The 18,038-nt window shown below is 39.5% G+C and overlaps 1 protein-coding gene across 1 annotated transcript in view; it reads right to left on the bottom strand.

Moving 5' to 3' along the window:
* ABCA4 (ATP binding cassette subfamily A member 4) overlaps window positions 1–18,038 on the bottom strand; it is a 75,930-nt gene that overhangs the window by 40,434 nt on the left and 17,458 nt on the right. Inside the window, exons 7-15 of the mRNA XM_067300448.1 lie at window positions 17,852–17,941; window positions 17,239–17,479; window positions 15,587–15,726; window positions 14,370–14,486; window positions 13,421–13,618; window positions 7,694–7,899; window positions 6,716–6,892; window positions 3,609–3,831; window positions 1,619–1,840 (exon numbers count right to left, since the gene is read on the bottom strand). Coding sequence (XP_067156549.1) covers window positions 1,619–1,840; window positions 3,609–3,831; window positions 6,716–6,892; window positions 7,694–7,899; window positions 13,421–13,618; window positions 14,370–14,486; window positions 15,587–15,726; window positions 17,239–17,479; window positions 17,852–17,941 — 1,614 coding nt within the window. The remainder of the gene's footprint in view (window positions 1–1,618; window positions 1,841–3,608; window positions 3,832–6,715; window positions 6,893–7,693; window positions 7,900–13,420; window positions 13,619–14,369; window positions 14,487–15,586; window positions 15,727–17,238; window positions 17,480–17,851; window positions 17,942–18,038) is intronic.

The raw sequence follows: 18,038 nt of genomic DNA, 5'->3' as shown, positions 1-18,038 counted from the left end.
ATGGAGTGGACTGTGAAACTTGATAATATATAGGACTGAGATGTCTAATCCTCTGAACGATAACAATTTTAAGTTGCATTTAGCCATAAAAGACTGAATTCAACCTTGGCTCTATTTCCTTTGGCTGTCAGCGAAGCTTCAGAGGTTGTTCTTTTTCCCTTTAATATTTCTGCTTTGCAAATGCTAAAGATGGGTCTAGAAGTTTGTAGCATGCACTTTGCCTGTCCTGGAAGAATAAAATGTTTCTTCAGTGTTTGAGGCAGGGCCAAGAACATCAGTCTGTAGAAAAATAGGAGGGGCAAGAGAGATCCTGACAGAAACTCCCAGTGAGGTACTATCATAATGTGCTAAAAGAAGTGTTTGTTTTTCAGCAATCATTCATTGTACAATTACTTTACTTTTCTCTAAAAAATTTCATGTTTTCTTCAGCCCCCCCCCCCCAAGTGCACAACCCTCCCTACACACCTTGTAGTTAGCTCTTCTTCAGAGACTAACCCTTGAACAACAAATATAAGACCAAACATACCAGGAACAGAGGAAAACATTCAGAATTTCTGGTCAACAAATATCCTTTCTCACATTGTTTTATACCTCTGACTTCCTCCTCCTTTAGAGTGAGAAGAGAATCAAACCCTTCTTCCTGCTCAGACTGCACGGCAGTCTCCACATTTCCTCCCAAATCAGGACCTGTCAAATGCCAACCTTATTCATTTCCTGACTTAATGACAGGATCAAGTTTTGCATTTTATTGCCTTTATCTGTAGAACGAGAAATGTTATATGCTATATATGTGCAGTTAGAAAGCTGATTCACAGCCATATTTACACTTAATTACAGCTGTTAGAGTAACTGTTTTCTCTTTTTCTTTTTACACTGGATTTCCTAATGCAAGAGAAGACCGCACTTCTTTTACCTAGGTTGTTAGAATGCTCAGTAGAGATGGATCTTTCAAACCCCTGCAAGTGTCTGATTCATTGGGCCACAGAAAATCAGCATGAATGATTCTGTAAGTTCACAGTTTCATTGCAAAACAGAGCAAGAAGTTTCCAGCTCCAGTGAACAGTTAAATATTTTATATATATAATGGAAGAAAGAACCAACAAGGAAGTATTGCACGAGAAATGGCCTACAGCTCGTTAGACAGAAAATATTTGTCAGAGCTACAGCACCTGGGTTCAGATCCTCACTCAAAATTCAGGCAAAGGAGGAGTGTGAGCCTGGGGTCTTCTCATCCTTGGAAATTACCCTACTAACTGGGGTATAGGATATGAGGAAAACAATTGTCCCCATTTTCTGACTTCCCTTTGTATTTATTAAACATACTAGAAGTTAAATTAGTTTTGCCTTATAGTAAATGTTTTAAACTTTGAGTGTTATGCTGATTTCCTAACATTCAAAATATAAAATACGTTTTGTGGTATTTTCTAAAAGCCATGAAAACATCTCTTGGTGACTAGGCTTGCTGAAGGCTTATTCACTTGCAATCTCTGTTTGACAAGAGATGACATCTCTCAATCAAAAAAGCAGAGAGGAGGAGGTGTGCAGTGCTTTGTTACTCATATATGGACAGAGCAGAGACAGTGAGGAGGACACACCAGATAATCAGAGAAAGGCTTACTGCTAGGATCTTCAGATTAACAGTCATGTGGTCTTGCCAGACAAAGCAGACTATGTGGGGCAGGTACAAGGTGAAGTAGATGACTCCACTGCAGGCAGCTGCCAGATTTGCTTTGGAGAAGAAGGTGCTGAACAAGAAACACTGCATTATGGTGGCTGTGGTAAACGTCAGTAGGAAAAGAAAGAAGAGAGGTGGACTGCTATACTGTAGCACTTGGCCGCACTGCAAGCAAATGGAAAACAAATACATTTAGAAGTATTGCCACTTTCTGAACTAGCATAAAACATCAGAATTACCATTGACGTGTATCCTGCAATGAGTAATGAGCCAGTCTACCTAATATGGTTTCTAACACTTCCCCAGGCAATAATGTTTTAACACCTATGGGCATTACAAACATAAAGCCTTGATGTGACTTTATCCCTGCTCTCAGCTTATGATTTCAAGTTAGTACCATAGGCTGCACAGCTCATATTCATATTTGATGACTGAATTTAGTTCATAACTGATTGAAAACAGACATTCTGTTCCTGTCTTAATGTGCAAATGGTTCCAAGCAAGATGTGCCTGCATGGAAATTCATACATTTCAAATAAAGCTATATCTGAACTGTCATAATAAATTTTCATTGACCTCTTCATATCTTGTCCTCAGTCCCCTTGTTCAATGCACAGGAAAGACGATGTAAGGAAGCCTGACAGAATGCATTCTTTAAAAAAAAAAAAACACAAAAATTATAAAGCATTATTTTCTGCACCTAAATGATGATCAAATTTTAGGAGGCTATCACAACTGAGGAAACCAACTGCAGTTTCCCAGAGCTTCTTTTGTACTAAATAACCCACTGGGTGAACTTTTATTGACCTTTCTTCTTTAGAGCTTTTGTAGATTGAAGAAAGAGCATGGACCACCGCTGATTATTTATTTACTCCTAAAAAACAATGTTATATAAATAGTTCACAACATTTTTGTACTATCCCACCGGGCCTGTGAAGCTGATTTTTTTTTAATCAAACATGTAATGCTACAGCCTCTCATTAGAATGTATTTATATTGCACAAAGGTGCCTCACGCAGGCATAGTGAAACTGAGGAAGGGAAGGGAATTATAGGTATAAGCACATTCCTCACTGGTATTAACTACATCTTGATTTTTAATTAAACCAGTGTAGCAAATAAAGTACAGTTTCTCTACCCACCCAAACGGTACCAGAACTGCAAAGAGCTAGAACAACTCATCAGGGCAGGTTGATTAGATGGAGCAGATTGAATCCCAGCTATGCATTTATAACAACACCAGTTCCCCATGTTAGAAGAGATGCCACAGCATTCTTTCCTATCAAAATGTCACAGATTTATATAACAATATAACCAACATAGCTGCCTGGAGAAGCTGGTTCTCAGCTAAAAGAGATGAAAGGTGGGCCTTAAAGACTAAATCCAAACTGACATAAGATGTTACAAAAAATTACAGCAATTCTGAGTCACAGGATAGACAGGATTTCCCCGCCCCCCCCCCCAGGCGGGGAGGGATGTGTTCTGTCCTCGCAGTGTCTCTTTCCTTTGCAATAGTGCCATAGTTTAAGTGACCACTGAATATAATAAATGGATCAAACATGGTGAAGTACAAGATTAGGATTCTTCATACTATGATCATTTCTATTTAAAGCCACAATTCTTATTTATTGGGAGATCTGCCTCTGTCTACAGGAAATACAGTATATAATCAGCCTGATGTATTGTTTTGTGGAGGATCTCGCAATAAATATCACTACCGAATTTATCTTTCTGACTCTGCCAAGTGCTAATGCTGCCATGAGGTCTGCTTACAAGAACGTGCCTGCTAAGTGCTGTGATCAGAACAGGCCACCAGCTGTTTCCATCTCCCTATGAATGGCTACTATTGTTTCTCGACAGCAAACTGGTATCAACCACTCAAACACAACAGCGAGTTTGGGAATTTCTGCTGTTGTTCCTGTGGTAATCCTTACCATAATCAGTGCTGTCAGGAGGAATGTGCTCCCAGTCATCGTGATGAAGCTGTCTAGGAACCAAGCGCACCAGATCACTCCATTAGTGACGCCCCTGTTCTTCATAGCCTCTTTCAGACGCATTTCCTTCTCCAGCACTATACTCTTCACAGTCATGGAAACTGAATAGATCCAAGCAAGCACCATGAAGATGGGAAAGGAGCGGTTTAAGGTGATCATGAAGCTACCCAAGCAAGAAGAGAGGAATGAATGAAATTTAGGTAAAAGAGAAGTGTTAAGATGAAAGGCAAGAACAAAAAGAAAAAGCATGGAAGAATAGTTTATGCATTTATGAAACATAGGATTGGAAGTTCTCAGTCTAAACATTGATAACATGGTGTTAAGGGACTTCACAAGCAACCCAAATATTAATGAACTAGTTGTTGCTACCCTCCCCTGAGATAAACGTTATTCCCATTTTACAAAGAAGTTTTCTAAGGGTTGCAGAAGGCTACAGAACATGTAGTGAGGCATGGAAATACATCTGTCTTCACAGTGAATTGCCATAATGGTTTTACTATAACATACAAAGAGTATTTTAGAACACTTGCTAACAATTTTGGAGTGTCATTGTCGTCTTATGTTCCCAAGATCCAGTGACAAAAAAAAAATACAAATGACATACTAAAAGCACTGCATGTTGCCAGCAAGACTGCTGAAATTCATGCAAACCATGACTTGGGAATTTTCTTGGAACTGCCTTGAATGGTACCACCTCCAAAATGGCAGTGATGGGGCAGGCTGCTGTGGGTGGCCCTCTGTGTACAGTGAGAAAGGCACTGCTCTCTCCATCCGTCCTTCCCCCGGACTCTCTGTTTGCACAGGCTCCCTGGCAAAGCATTGCCCTGAGCATACTACTGGGGGTGAAGAGATTTTGGAGGTGAAAAAGCTGAAAACATTTTGTGCCAATTTTGAGATGGCAATTTTGAATGAGCTTACTTTAAAAAGCCCAAATAGGCTTTATTCTTTAAAAAAGCTAAGAGCTGCTAAAAATTAAGAGGAGCAAAAAGCCTTTAGGTTCCTACTTCTGAGCCTTATAGAACTACCCTTTTGCCATTGCCAAAATAAACTGAAAATCTTTACTTTTTCCACTAAAATTTCCTGAAGAGCAATCTGGTCTGTAGAAACTAAATCATAGTTTTGTGCAATGGCTTGGAGGTTTGGGACACAATGGGTTTGCCTGTTGGTGAACCCGTGCAGCCCAGTGCTAGGCCACACACAGCACAATGTATACGTTTACCATGGTTATGCCCTTGCTTCATTTAAGCAGGCTCTCTGCAGAGGCCATCACTGGGTTTGCATGTCAGCCCTGAACTGTGTGTTGCTGCTGCAGGCTTCAGAGAGCTTTTGCACCGATGGGGTTTCTGCCCCTGCAGTATTCTCAGTGGTCAGGAAATAAACAGCAGCCTTGCCTGGGTGACTTTCAGTCAGGCTAACAGATAATTACTGATGGGGAATACCAGGTCAAATGATGCATCTCTGCAATCTGCAGTTAACTGAAGTACTAGCATTTGCCTACACAGAGCACACTGCGAAATAATTTCTACAGGACTCTTTGGGGGGAGTGAGATTTTCATGGAGGGGATTTATACCAAGACAGTTGCAGTAGCACAGTTCTGCCAGCCAATATCTTAGCACTGGAACAAGCACGCCATAAACAGGGAAGTGGCACCACTTCACACAACCCAGACCATGCATGCTGGTTTAGACAATGTTAATGGGGGTCATAGCTCCCCTTCCTCGTCATGAAACCTCCATACCCATAAGGACTCTGTTTTCATGTTACAGAGCAACCAATTTTCTCCTTTGGCTTCTTTGTCCCACTCTTCATCAATGAAGGAAATTCCTGATGCATGCAATAGTGAACTACAGCCACAGTCCTGGTGAATTTATATGAGATTTAAGGAAAAAAGTTAACTCTCATAAAAATCCATGGGCTAGAACTAGGGAAAATAAAGGTGGAGAGGATTAGGTTATTGCTGAAAGCTGTAGCGTCCACAAGGGAAGGAAAAGGGCTGCTGTTAACAGAAATTAGTGCCGTGTATTTCAGATACTAGTCACATAGTTATAAATGGAATCATGTTTAGGGATGTGGTTAGGATTATGGAAAGAAGTTTCAAGAGCCTAAATTGTCTTGGGACTCTGCAAGGTCTGCAGACAGCTAGCATCTTCAAGAACTAAAACCTACAGTTTTGTTTGGGTGTTGGTATAACTAGATTTAAATAAAATTAGGGTTAGGGTTTGGTAAAAGACTTGTAGAGCCTGGGTTATTGTTGCATTCTTCAAGACTTATAGAGATAACAAGAGATACCAATTCCACTGGGACCAATATTTTATGTTCAGTTTTGCTTTAGGAAATGTTCTTAAAATATAACGAAAGCTGTGATTAGGAATCAGGGAAAGAGGCTTAGGACTTTTTGATGGATCCTCCACAGTTAACAGAAGGAAGTAGAGTGTTGGTTCCAACACTGGTCAATGCTTTGTGTTCAGTTTTGCTAGAGGTACTGGTTATACACTATACAAGGAGGCTTAGTTTTAGAGTTAGGTAAAAGAACTTTTAAAAAGCTCATGTTTTTGCTGGATTCTGTGTAATAAACAGGGATGGATCCAGGGGTGACATTGTTAGGGATCAGTGCATTATATTTAGGTGTCCTATGGAAAATGGATTCTCGGATATATTTAATGTGAAGTTTGAGGTTAGGGTCGCTATTGTTTGGAAATAAGGCCTAAAGAGACCAGATTTTTTTTTCTGATTTTGTGTGAGATGCAAAATCAGGAAGACGACTCTTAAGGGGCCAGTGTGCTGTGTTCATTTTTGGTCTGGACACTGGTTGTCTGGATACAACAAAGCCAGGGTTGGGACCAGGGCTAGGTTGTGGACAAAGGCGGCTTTTGGGAGTGCTAATATGTTCACTTATCCGTCTTGCATGTATGATTTAGGACTGGGGCTAGAAATGGTGTTTGGGAGTATTAAGGTATACATGGAAGAGATTTATACCTAGACAGTTACAGTAGTACAGCAATCCAAATATTCATCAAAATTAAGGCTGTAAACTGTTTTTACTCACACATCATCCACAAAACATGGATATGGCATTTGCTGCAAATAAATTCCTAATGGCACTTCAGTGTTGGTCTGGGTCTTTATAATCCCATGCTCAACCATGTCTTGGAGATATGCAAAGCCTCCCCAGATGTAACGTAAGTCATCCACAGGATCGGCTCTTGGACCAGGATCCCAGTACCTAAGGAGAAAACCTGCATGAAAATCACTTGGGTAAGCAGTGGCTGGCGGGGGACGGGAGGGGGGAATCTTAGCCACTGAACTTGTAGGGGCACTACCTGGAGTTGTCCTTTTCAGATTTCATGCTGTCAGAATGCATTGCTTAAGAAAGTAAATGACTTGGAGTGTACTTTTATTTCCTTTAATTTTCCTCTACACTTACCCAGAACAGCAATTTTGGCCCCAAATTTGCCTGCAGAGTAACTGTTCTGGAGTAGAAATAACTGTATTAAGAATACAGTATACTTGGAGATTAACCTGGAACAGCTGGAGTGGAACTATCAGACACCATTAAATCTCTCTGTGCAGACAAGCTTGAGAAATCATTTTTGCTATCCCTTTAAAAAGCGAGTCCACTGGAAAGGGGACCTGAGGAGAAAGCAGAGAAGTTCTGCTGTCCAGGGGGAGGAGAGCTGGGTCACAATACACATGGTACATCCTTGTCTGTCCCTCCCAGTGACAGAGCCAGTTAGAAACTTTGGGAAGGTGAACTTCAGGCAGGTTACTGAACAGGTTCTGAGCAGAGTCATTCTCTTTGCCATGCATCCATGCACCTACCCACTCCCTGCTCTAACTGTCACAAGTTTGACACTTACGTCAGTGAGACATAGGTAACTGGAGATGGATTCTGCTCTGCATTACATACTAAATATCAGTGAATCCAATTTGATTTCATGCCTGTATCCAAGGAAGGTTGTAAGGTCCCTATGCATCTCATATTTATTTGACAGCAGATAAGAACTAAGAAGGAACCATCATCCACCTGTCTTTGATTTTGTTTGTTTTCTCCACTGCATCTATGTCCATTCGAATCTTGTATTTCACATGTGGTGGAAGACTGTTGGCTCTGGGCTCTATATCAGGAAAAACCACACCAGCCCAGAATTTGTTTTCTTCTAGCAAATGAAGAGCTTGACGAGTCAGCTGGGTTTCATCAAGATGGCCTTCAAATTTATCCAAAGTTAAGCACTGCAAATAATCACAAAGAGAACAATCGCATAGGAGTAAGTTAGCAGGAGGTATACATTAAAGCACCCATTAGTGGTTGACAATAGGAGAGAAGGTAGGTTCATCTGAAATAGCTGTCATTTTCAGCTTTAAATGCTTATGCTGAAACTACTGAAATTAAAAGTTGACTCTCCCCTCCACCATGAAGACTTCCCCTTCTTAGCTTAATTCTTATGACAAATTCAAAGCATACAACATTATCAATCCAAGCTCAGAAACAACATTCTCCTTAAACGACCTGTAAACCTCAGATTTAGTTTTAGCATGGTCAATGTGAGTGGATGGAACAATTCTGAAAGAGGCTTTTGAAAACAGCTCCTAAAACTAAGTGTCTTACTAGGAAGAGGCGAGAATGCTAAATCCCGCCCTTCAGCCATATCTATAATCAAGAAGAGCTCTCCTCTATTTAAGTAGAGCAAAGACCAAGTTATCTCAGACATTATGATAAATTTCTTAGTGTAACTCTCATCCCTGAGATTTTTCTTTTTCTTTTTCTTTTCTTTTTTTAAACCTTTGCACAGTATGGCCTTTGAGAGACAGTTTTGGGAATCAGATTGGGGGGCTTTTTGAAAACATGAGCCTTCAGACAGAGAGGCAGAAGAATGAAAAGCAAATATATATAACAGATCATTCTAGCATCTCTTATCTGGCCTGATAACACCAGTCTGATAACAGAATGTCCTCAATGTACAGATGAGTGAAAAATCTGGCCCTCTGGACGTAGTGAAGAAGGCATGCTACCGTGGCTACCCTGCCCCATTCTAGTCCTAGTGGTGCTTTAAACAGTTCCCAGCAACACTATTTGGTTTCTCAGACTAATAACTGTCTTGCAGGTGCTCAAAACATTATTGACTCTTCTGCAGATATAGTGACAAAACATTGCCCTGATCAATAGGGTTGTAAATCAGAAAAATCTTTTGTAGTGCCTGCTCCCAGCTGAGAGAGTGCTGTGTTGTGCTGGCTGCCTAAGCGGGCCAAGGAAGTTTCCTCATCCTTCCTCTATAAATTAGCTTCAATTTAGATGTTAGAGATGAAATGTAGGCCTGCTGCACTGATATTCCTATTAGCATTAAATTCCCAGATGCCTAGTTTATACACCCTGAGCAATAGCTCAGAATTAAACTGATCATTAGATTTAGGGTCAGAAGGGAATTTTCTCTTCATCTCAAACTGGCACTAACATTGTGGGTGACCATAGGTGGCTTCCTAGAATTACAGCCATTAAACCTTATATCCCCACCAAGGCAGGAGCTACCGTTGCAATACAAGCAAGACAAGAAAAATTTAGATGTGCCTGTACAAAACACATAGCCGGTACTAAGTTGAGCAGAAGTTGTGGTGTCATCTTTACTAAATATATTGAATGGAATAATTTTATAAAATTTATTTAAGCTGCTGTAATCACTCAGCCACGGAAACATGAACTTTCACTTGGATTATACTGGAAAGGTTCCCTCAAAAAGACAAATAACTGAATCGGAAGGGCTGAAGCTGCAGCACAGACTAGGTCCTGGTATAAGGAACTGCCTTCACAGTCTGTGTACAGGAGAAGCAATTAACATAGCTATTAAATAATTTGGCCACTAGAACTTTTTGTCACTCCTGTTGAATCAAAACACTACCTTTTTTCAAGTTTTGGGACAATTACTTCAGCCTAGGCAATCCCTGAGTGAACATCAGGGAGCTAAATGATGGCTGCTCTGTAAGTAAAACATATTAGCCATGGCACTTGCTGAAAACATTTTGTCAAGTGCAGCACTGGCAGATCACAGCATAAATTTGATTCTTGAAGTCTCTTAGTTATTTAGACATTTTAGTTTTAACATATTATTTAATGCCAGTCAGCTAGTCAATTGATCTTACTGATAATATTGTGTTCCTATTGAATTCTGCTGTGCGATTAACCTGCTGGCTTAAGTTAACAAGCTCCAACTGGCTCAATAATTAAAATGTGGTTTAACCATCACAGCAAACTGTCTTCTTTCTTAGTCTCCATCATTATTGTAAAGTGTACTATTATTAATTCATACATAAGACACCAAGTCATCAAAATATCTAATCCTTTTAATTGTACCCCATTTTCCTCCTTTTTAACAGGCATAAGACAAAAAGGTTGTGAATTCTACAAATGTTGTCATCAGTTACCTGGAAAGTTACAGTCTTATATTTGTATCTCTGGCTTCCTCACTCCAGAATTAGCAAGGCATTGCCAGAGGGTAGATGTATTTAACCCTGAGACTGACCGAGAAAATATTTAATTCCCTCACTTCATAAAATACCAAGAGGTTAACTTGTTTGATCTTATCTTCTTGATCATCTCTTGCAGGTCAATAACCAGAAATTACATCAAAGTGCTCATGGAGGCAACCTGCTTTTAATGGGCAGATATCTTAAATTTAAAGACTCCTTTGTTTAGCCTTTCCTTCTGATAAATCATGCTTTGCTTTTTTAAAGATTGAAGTATGCTTGTTACACTTTCAATTTTATTATTCATTTCTACAGATGAGATTCTGAAAGATCACCTCACAGTTTAATGAGATCTATATGGAAATATATTTTTAACTGGCAGGAAAACAAAACAATACTTTAATTGACAACATTATTATTTTGTAGCTTTGACGGACGTAGCATCCTTCTGAGCATTTTGCTTCAAACTTTTTGCAAAAATTCTTTCTCCTAGTCTGCTTTATAAAATTAAGCTATATAGAATTTCATCTCAGAAAGGAAAATAAGGCAGGAAAACTTACTGTCTTGTAGGTCAGAAAAGAATTCAGGTTAGACTGACTGCTCAGGTTGTATTATTTTTTTTTTTTTGGTTATGTTTATCCCTCATAGTTACTGAGTTCTGGAACTCAGTTTAGTTCTATCCAAATTATCAGTGTTTCTGTAGCAAAGTCCTGTTGTGTTACTGTGTCTTCAAAGTGTCTGGGGGATTATTTGCAGTTTATTTATGATGAGGCAGGCTGGAATTCAGTTCAAGGTACTTGTGTCAGCTGCAGGAGAATTCATCTAGTTCTCCACAGGAATTTGTGGGAATGGCACTGTATTTGTGGAATATTCACTGCAGACTAGACAGTGCCTAGACTAGTCTGAGAAACAGTGTAGGCTCTTACCCAGATGTCTAGTCAAGGAAGCAACAAGGATTCAAAACAAAAAAGAAGTGTTTATGGGTGCTCTGTACAAGTAAAAAGAAACCAAAGCCTGTATAAAACCCAGGCTAACACACCAGTGTTGCAGTAATTCAGCCCATTCAAGAGTGAAAAGAGATTTAATAGTGTAGTCTACTAGCCAAGAGTTAGAATTTCTCTCTCTAACCTTAATTGTTTTGAAAAGAAATGCTAAAAGCTCTACCTAGGCTTTCTTCAGTGAATTGCAGCACAGTTTGTGCCTGTGTAAATATCACCTTATCAAAATTCATTCTTCCACCTGGTGAAGTTTATTTCATATATTGTCCCAATTATTATTTAGCAATGTAAAATGGCCCAGTCAAGATGGGAAAACCAAAACTAAGTTACCAAGAACAGGGTTGGAAGATAAAAACTGAAATAAGTATTAAAAGGGGCTTTGGTAAACACTGCAAACAGTTTAGCTGTTCCACTGCCTGAAGCAATCAAAGGGAAGAAAATGAAATTCTTGGGGTAGTGAGGAAGAGCAGCAACTGCATAACATGTGGGATCCTCAACTGCAACACAGCTTGCAGTACAGAGATCTGGAGTCTCCAAAGGTTGTTGCTGGCAGCACACGTCTCCTCATTGTATACTATGGGTGAAAGGTGTGTGTGGGGGGGTCCTAGAAAGGGAGCTGTTTGTTCCCATTGTGTTTGGCACAGTGTGACATTCTCAAATGCTAATAACTCTGTGTAAACATCAAACTTAAAAGAATAAGCTCATTACAAACAACTTTGGGACACAAAGATCAGCTACTACCAGGTATAGTTACTGCCCTGATATTGTGAATGTTGCAGCACTGACCAGCAACAAGCAATATATTTCACTCAGCTTGAGTAAGAAATAATTCTGCTAACATGATGCAAAACAGCATCAAAAGACTTAGCAGAGCTTTGTGCAAAAGCTTTATTATTCTCTCTTGTAGCAGCTTTAGGATGGTGGTAAACCCACAGTGCCTGCCTTCTTGCAGGGAACAGACGGTCTTTCAGACTGAACTGGACTGGAATCAGGAGAGCTGGACTTGGTCCTGTTCCCTATAGCTGGTAGCAACTTTCTGCGTGAGCTTGAGGCTCAACTTATTTAACCATTAAATGATAATTAAATACTTACTTTTCTTTCAGAGATGCTGTAAAATACATTTAATCTCTGTAAAGTCTCTGACCTTCAATGGGAGATACTAAATATAGAACCCCCACATATTAATATTATTGCCAACAGCAATAGTTAACTCTCAGACCTAACCTGCAACATGGCAGGGTCCACCAGTTCACTTTGGGCTCATAAGCTTACAAAAAAGAATTGGCATTTCATTTATCTAACTCAGCAGGAGTCCACCCCATCTGCAGCCCAGTTCCCAACACATCTTTACCTGCAGTCAGAAAGATACAAGATAAGAAGTAACTTCTGGCCTCACTTATACAGCCCTGGGAAGCAATGGATGCACTAGTTTGCCTGTCACCTTTTTTGCACTGGACTTGTTCATCTGAGTCTAATGAATTCATCAGTAAGTTAGATTGCTCATGTCAGAGCAGCCTCTTAATAAAAGTATCTTCCAAAATATTTTCTTGAATGCTGGATATTTTCAGCTCACCAATATGGGAGAGATGAAAAGAAGAGATAAATTGTATCTGTATAGCTTCAGCATTAAGGAGTCACTGAAAAAAAAAAAACCCCTATCATAAATACATTTTTAGCTCTTTTTACTTACGTAATGAAACTGCACCTCACTTTCTGTGCTGTGGGGCTCTTAAACAGCCTGAGAGTTCCCTATTAAAAACACAGGGCCCCTACAGAAGGGAAGGGGGGGGAGGTACATTCCAGGAAGCAGGCACAGACACCTTGTCAGAAGTGGCTATAGAGCAAGTAGAAATTTTCTCATTGATTTCAATGGACATTTGATCAGGTGCTTAAAATAATGGAGTGGGACATTCCAAAGAACTTCGGGCTTCTCTCATCCTGCTCTTGTTGAAACTAGTGGTCTATCAGTAATTAGTACTTATGAAAAAAACCTTTTCCTTGATGTTTTGCATTCACTTTCTGTCTCCGAACAAAGTTTGTTCAGAGATTCAACCAAAATTTTGAATACAGTATTTGTGGATTTTCAAATTAAAGTTTTTCATAATAACTGTTCATGTTCTTATGCTACTGTGTTATTTTAAAACATGCTTTCAATACAGAGATGAGATTTGAAACAAATGAAGATGTCTTATGGTTTTAACCTTGTCTGTTGCCACAGACCCCAAGTACTGCCTACCTCGTAAGACATTCTCTAAAAGGGTTTGGTCTAAAACCAGCAGCAGGAGGGCTGGCCTTACCTCCAGATACTGACTGAGCAAACGCAGAGCTTGATCTGCAACACTGAAGATGTTCCGCCAGTCGAAGTCTGCCATTCCCTTCTCCCGGCTCCCTGGGGACCCATTGTGGAGAAAGTTGATTATGTCTTCTGCAGTTAAGCCTTCAGCACCGAGCTGGCTGTTCAAGAAGCCCCTCACTGTAGGGTGCTTCAGAGAGTCCTGGGGAAACACATCAGGCCAACTTCACTACAATGTTCCTCTTCATGTACCATTTAGACAAAAAGAGTTTCCAGTAACTCTTTCTGAATTATGAATTAGTACAAAAGAGTGTGCTAAGGAATGAATTCTATAAATGGGCAGTTACACAGTTGAAATGGAGATGAGACTTGAAGAATGGATAAAAAGGAATTTATCCTTGACTATTAATTGCATTTTTTGCTTATAAGCAAGAAGATAAATGTAATAAATGTCTAATCTAATAGAGAAGAGTGTGGAAAAATGAATGTTTTCTCTAGTATGACCTACTTTACAAACACTATTTGCAGCTGATGAGGGCCAGATCTAAGTGAAGACAAAGCAATCTTCCTATTTCCTAAGTCAGTAAACTGCTGGGTCCAGCAAAAACATGGTCCTGCTGCCTTCTTTGCATATGCTGAAAGTCAAGTTGCCTGCTCCTGAAGGAGGTTTTGGAGAGGAGGGGCAGCACCAATTGCCACCTTTATTGAGAAGCCATTACCAGACTTTAGAGTTTTTCCAGATCTGAGGTTCTGTCCTGGAGTCTCTATAATGCATTGAAGATTAGTCTTCAAACCAAGCCCAGTAACCACAGTCCCACAGCCTTAAAGGCCACAGATTCTTTGCTGCAAAGGCTGTGCTTCCAGCCAAATCTTCCAAATTAATTCTCCTATCCCTTAATAAAGGATGGTGAAAGGCTGTTCTTATTGTGGCTCCCTACTAAGCTATTACATACACGGATCATGTTCATTTGCAGGCTGTTTTGAAAGAAGTGCCACAGCTGAGGTCCTACTTCTTGCCAGGCTTTGGTCAACAGTCTGAGGCGTTCAAGTTCCTCAAATGTGGAGTTTGCCTGATGAATAAGAAAACAGAAAAAAATATTTTGAATGCTAAAGAGATAAACACGCAGAACTTATGATCTTGGCATCCAGTGACACTGAAAGCTGTAACTTATAAGTGCTATAGCTTTACCTTCAGTACTTCAATAAACTTCTTAAATAACAGAAACATTAATATTTCTCAAAAAATTAATTTGTAGAATTCAACTGGAACATCACTTAGGATAAATTTCTGTTGCACGTGTAAAGGAAAAAACATGGGCCTGGAGTAACCCCAGTTAACTAATTCCTTTAAATACTCAGCTTTTAGGTAGAACGATTTCCCTCAAATCCCTCTTCTCTCCCTTCCCCTGACTATAGCTGGAGCCTGAGTTCCTAACCTGGCTGCTTCAGCTAAGGTCCGACATCTACAGTCACTATTATCCTAGTTTTTTGACACCTCAACCATCAGTTCTCTTATTCACAACATCCATGTAAGGCACAAAAAGAACTGCAGCTCTCAATTCACACAGGGAAATAATATAATAATATTTACAGTAGCCCAGACATCTCAAGTTTTAACTGATGTTTTAACTATGAGACTATCTATCTTCTCCAACTGCCTCCCTCCTCTTATTCATCTACCCACACCTTCTCCTTTCTTTTTAGTTCTTAATTAGTGATAGAATTGAGTCTCTGGATACTTCCAATAGAGCTCATTTCTGGAAAGGAAGATGAAACTGCAATTCAGCACCAAGAAAGCCTTTTCAGGCTGAGAAGTTTCCACAGAACCCCAAGCAACTCTTTGTTATACTGTCTCTTTTCCAGGCTATTTTCCTCTGCATCAAACATGTAATGGTTTTGAGATAGCAGACATATGATCTCTTATACACCAATATCACTCCAGAGCCCTAATTTCACCAAGTGAAAGTGATGGGCCTCTGAAGACCAAAGCAAAAGGAGTTCTGAGAAGAAAATCTGATTAGGTCGAGATAGCTGGGCCTTTGTTTTTCAAAAGAAGTCTCTTAGGATGCAACTTGTTTTTATATATACATATACATACACACATATATAAACATATATATGTATATACACATACATACACACACACTTTTTTTTTTTCAGAACTTCTTACATTTTTTAGGATTTGTCGCACAGCAGGTGAATCAGGAGCAAAGAGAATTTTTCCCATCAGCAGGGGCTTCACAGCACTCCAGACTATTTTGGTTAAAGGGTTTGATTCCAAGTTCTGGATCAATGCATTACAAAAGGGTGCTAAAGACAGACAGAAAGAGACAGTTTTATGTAACCCTACCCAAATTCTATCATACATAGCATCCTGCAGGCCTTTTCACTGGCAATATGGACGGCTTAAAGCATTTTGAATTTGAACAGGCTAAGCATATTTTGCAATGTAGAACTACAACTTTGGAATGAAATGGAAAAGAATACCAAGTAGATTTTGGAGTTGCAAAATAGACAGCAGGGAATATAGAAGAGGAAACAAATTTCACTGTTCAAAAGTTGCTATTATTTATAAGGTATTTCAAATTGAAGGAAACTAGATAGATCTCTCTGATCAGCTTTTAGCTCCAATTGCTTTTCTTCTGATGACTTCTTTGCCTGGTAGTTGATACTAACATGAAACTATTTTAAACTTATCAGTGGTTAATGCATACACAATATGAACTGTTCGACTGGAGATCCAGCAGGCTTGGAACTGAACCTGTTGAACCCTAGAAGAGTTCAGAAGTGGATCCTACAATAACTTGGGTTAAACACTTTGTATGTAAACATTTCCACCTTACTCATGTACTAGTAAGTAATATACCTGGATAGCATTCAACTATTTTGTTTCCTGGCTGAAGAAATGGAATACTGGGCCCTTTACAGGTCTTGTGGAGGTTCAAACATGAACAGAGCCAAGTATCAACAGGAGTGGGGAAAGGTAGGAGTCTCTCAACAGGCAAAAGGCTCACCTGTACTTTTTTAAGACAATCATATCTATCATAGCAGAAAGGACAGAGAATCTAATACCAGCTACGATACAGCTGTTAGTACAGAAAAAATTGCTGGTGGTCTCAGTCTAAAGAAAAACTAAGTAACAGACAGAAGGGGGCATAATAAAGAGATCAAATAACAAATGGCAGAAAAGATAAAAAAAATCAGCTACTCTTTGCAATCTCTCCTAGTGCAATAGCAAGAAGTGAGGAAATCGAAGAAACAAAATTTAAAATTGATTAAAACAGATTAAAATTCAAATATTTTCACGTAAGACTTAATTATACTGTAGAACTCATTGTTACAAGATACATATACTTCCACGCAGGAAGAGAACAGCCACCATATATTAAATTAAGTACTATTTATAAGGAGAGATTTAAAAATTCCTGTGCTCCAGGCCATAAGTCAAACTGATAGACTTTAAATGAAATTTGCCTGAGGAGAAGTAATTTCAGAATACTGCACTATGAAGTTTCCTGAACCTTCTTCAGAAGCATCTAGTTCTGTCCAATAGCAGCAGTGGATATTAGAAAATAAGACAGATTGTCTTAACTATTATGGTGATTTTATGCCCTCCTTTTGAAAGTTAACATATATTTCAGTCAGTTCTCAATTCCAGGGCTTCTCTGCTTCCAGGTATAAAGATGAAGTAAAATCATTTCACCAGTCTCTAATTTCCCAAATCAACTGCTTTAAAATATTATTCTGTAAAAGCAATACTAGCATTCTAACATAACGCCCACCTGTCTACATACTTTGTGAGGGTTTGGTGAAAAAACTTACTGGTTGTATTATCATAAAGATAACTGGATTTTTTCTTTGTAGTATCAATCCCCAGGAAGGCTTTGTAGTTATTATCTTCATACCAGTTGAAGGAAAGCACTCTGGATCCACCTCCTTCCGGGTAGCCACAGAAAAGATCAGACAGGGAGTTCAGCAAGTGGCCTAAGGATTCTGGCTCTCCATCTTGAACAAATGGTTGCAGAACCACCAAAAGGTCCTGAATACTTGGCTTCCTGGCTAGCTGTAGTAAAACAAGACTTCTTTATTAATTGCAATCACTTAAAGGAGAAAAGTATCTGGAGAGGTCTCAGTTGTGCCTAGACTGATAAAGTCTGCATGCAGTCAGAACCTCGTCCTCTGTCCTAGCCACAGGCATCATTTTCAGTTTTTATTCTCTCATGCCTTTCCTGAAAAGATCAATATGCTTTGTAACCATCAATGCCTACGTCCGTTCTGTAGTGAGTTAAAGATGAGTTTCTAATGAATCGCCTCTTCCCAAACAAGACTATTTTCTTTCTGATAAAGCAGGTAACCAGAACATAAATAGAACAAAGGAAAAGGAGAACCACGCACTGCCCAGAAAAGCGATGCCACCTATTGTCAGACCACTTACTTCTTGCACCGCTCGGGCGACATTAGACAGCATCCTCCCCCAGGACCTCAGATCAGCACCTGGTGAGTTTCTGTCCAACACAGTGGGAAGCTGTGAATACATCAGAAATATAATGATATTTGTCTAGCTTCTACCTGACAACAGCTATTACAGTTAGACAAGAAAATCCTGTGATAGCAGCTCTTTA

Source organism: Apteryx mantelli, chromosome 8 (genome assembly GCF_036417845.1).
Source record: "Apteryx mantelli isolate bAptMan1 chromosome 8, bAptMan1.hap1, whole genome shotgun sequence".
NCBI lineage: Eukaryota > Metazoa > Chordata > Aves > Apterygiformes > Apterygidae > Apteryx > Apteryx mantelli.
The sequence above is the reverse complement of the archived record's forward strand: the minus strand, read 5'-3'. Positions and strand labels throughout refer to the sequence as shown.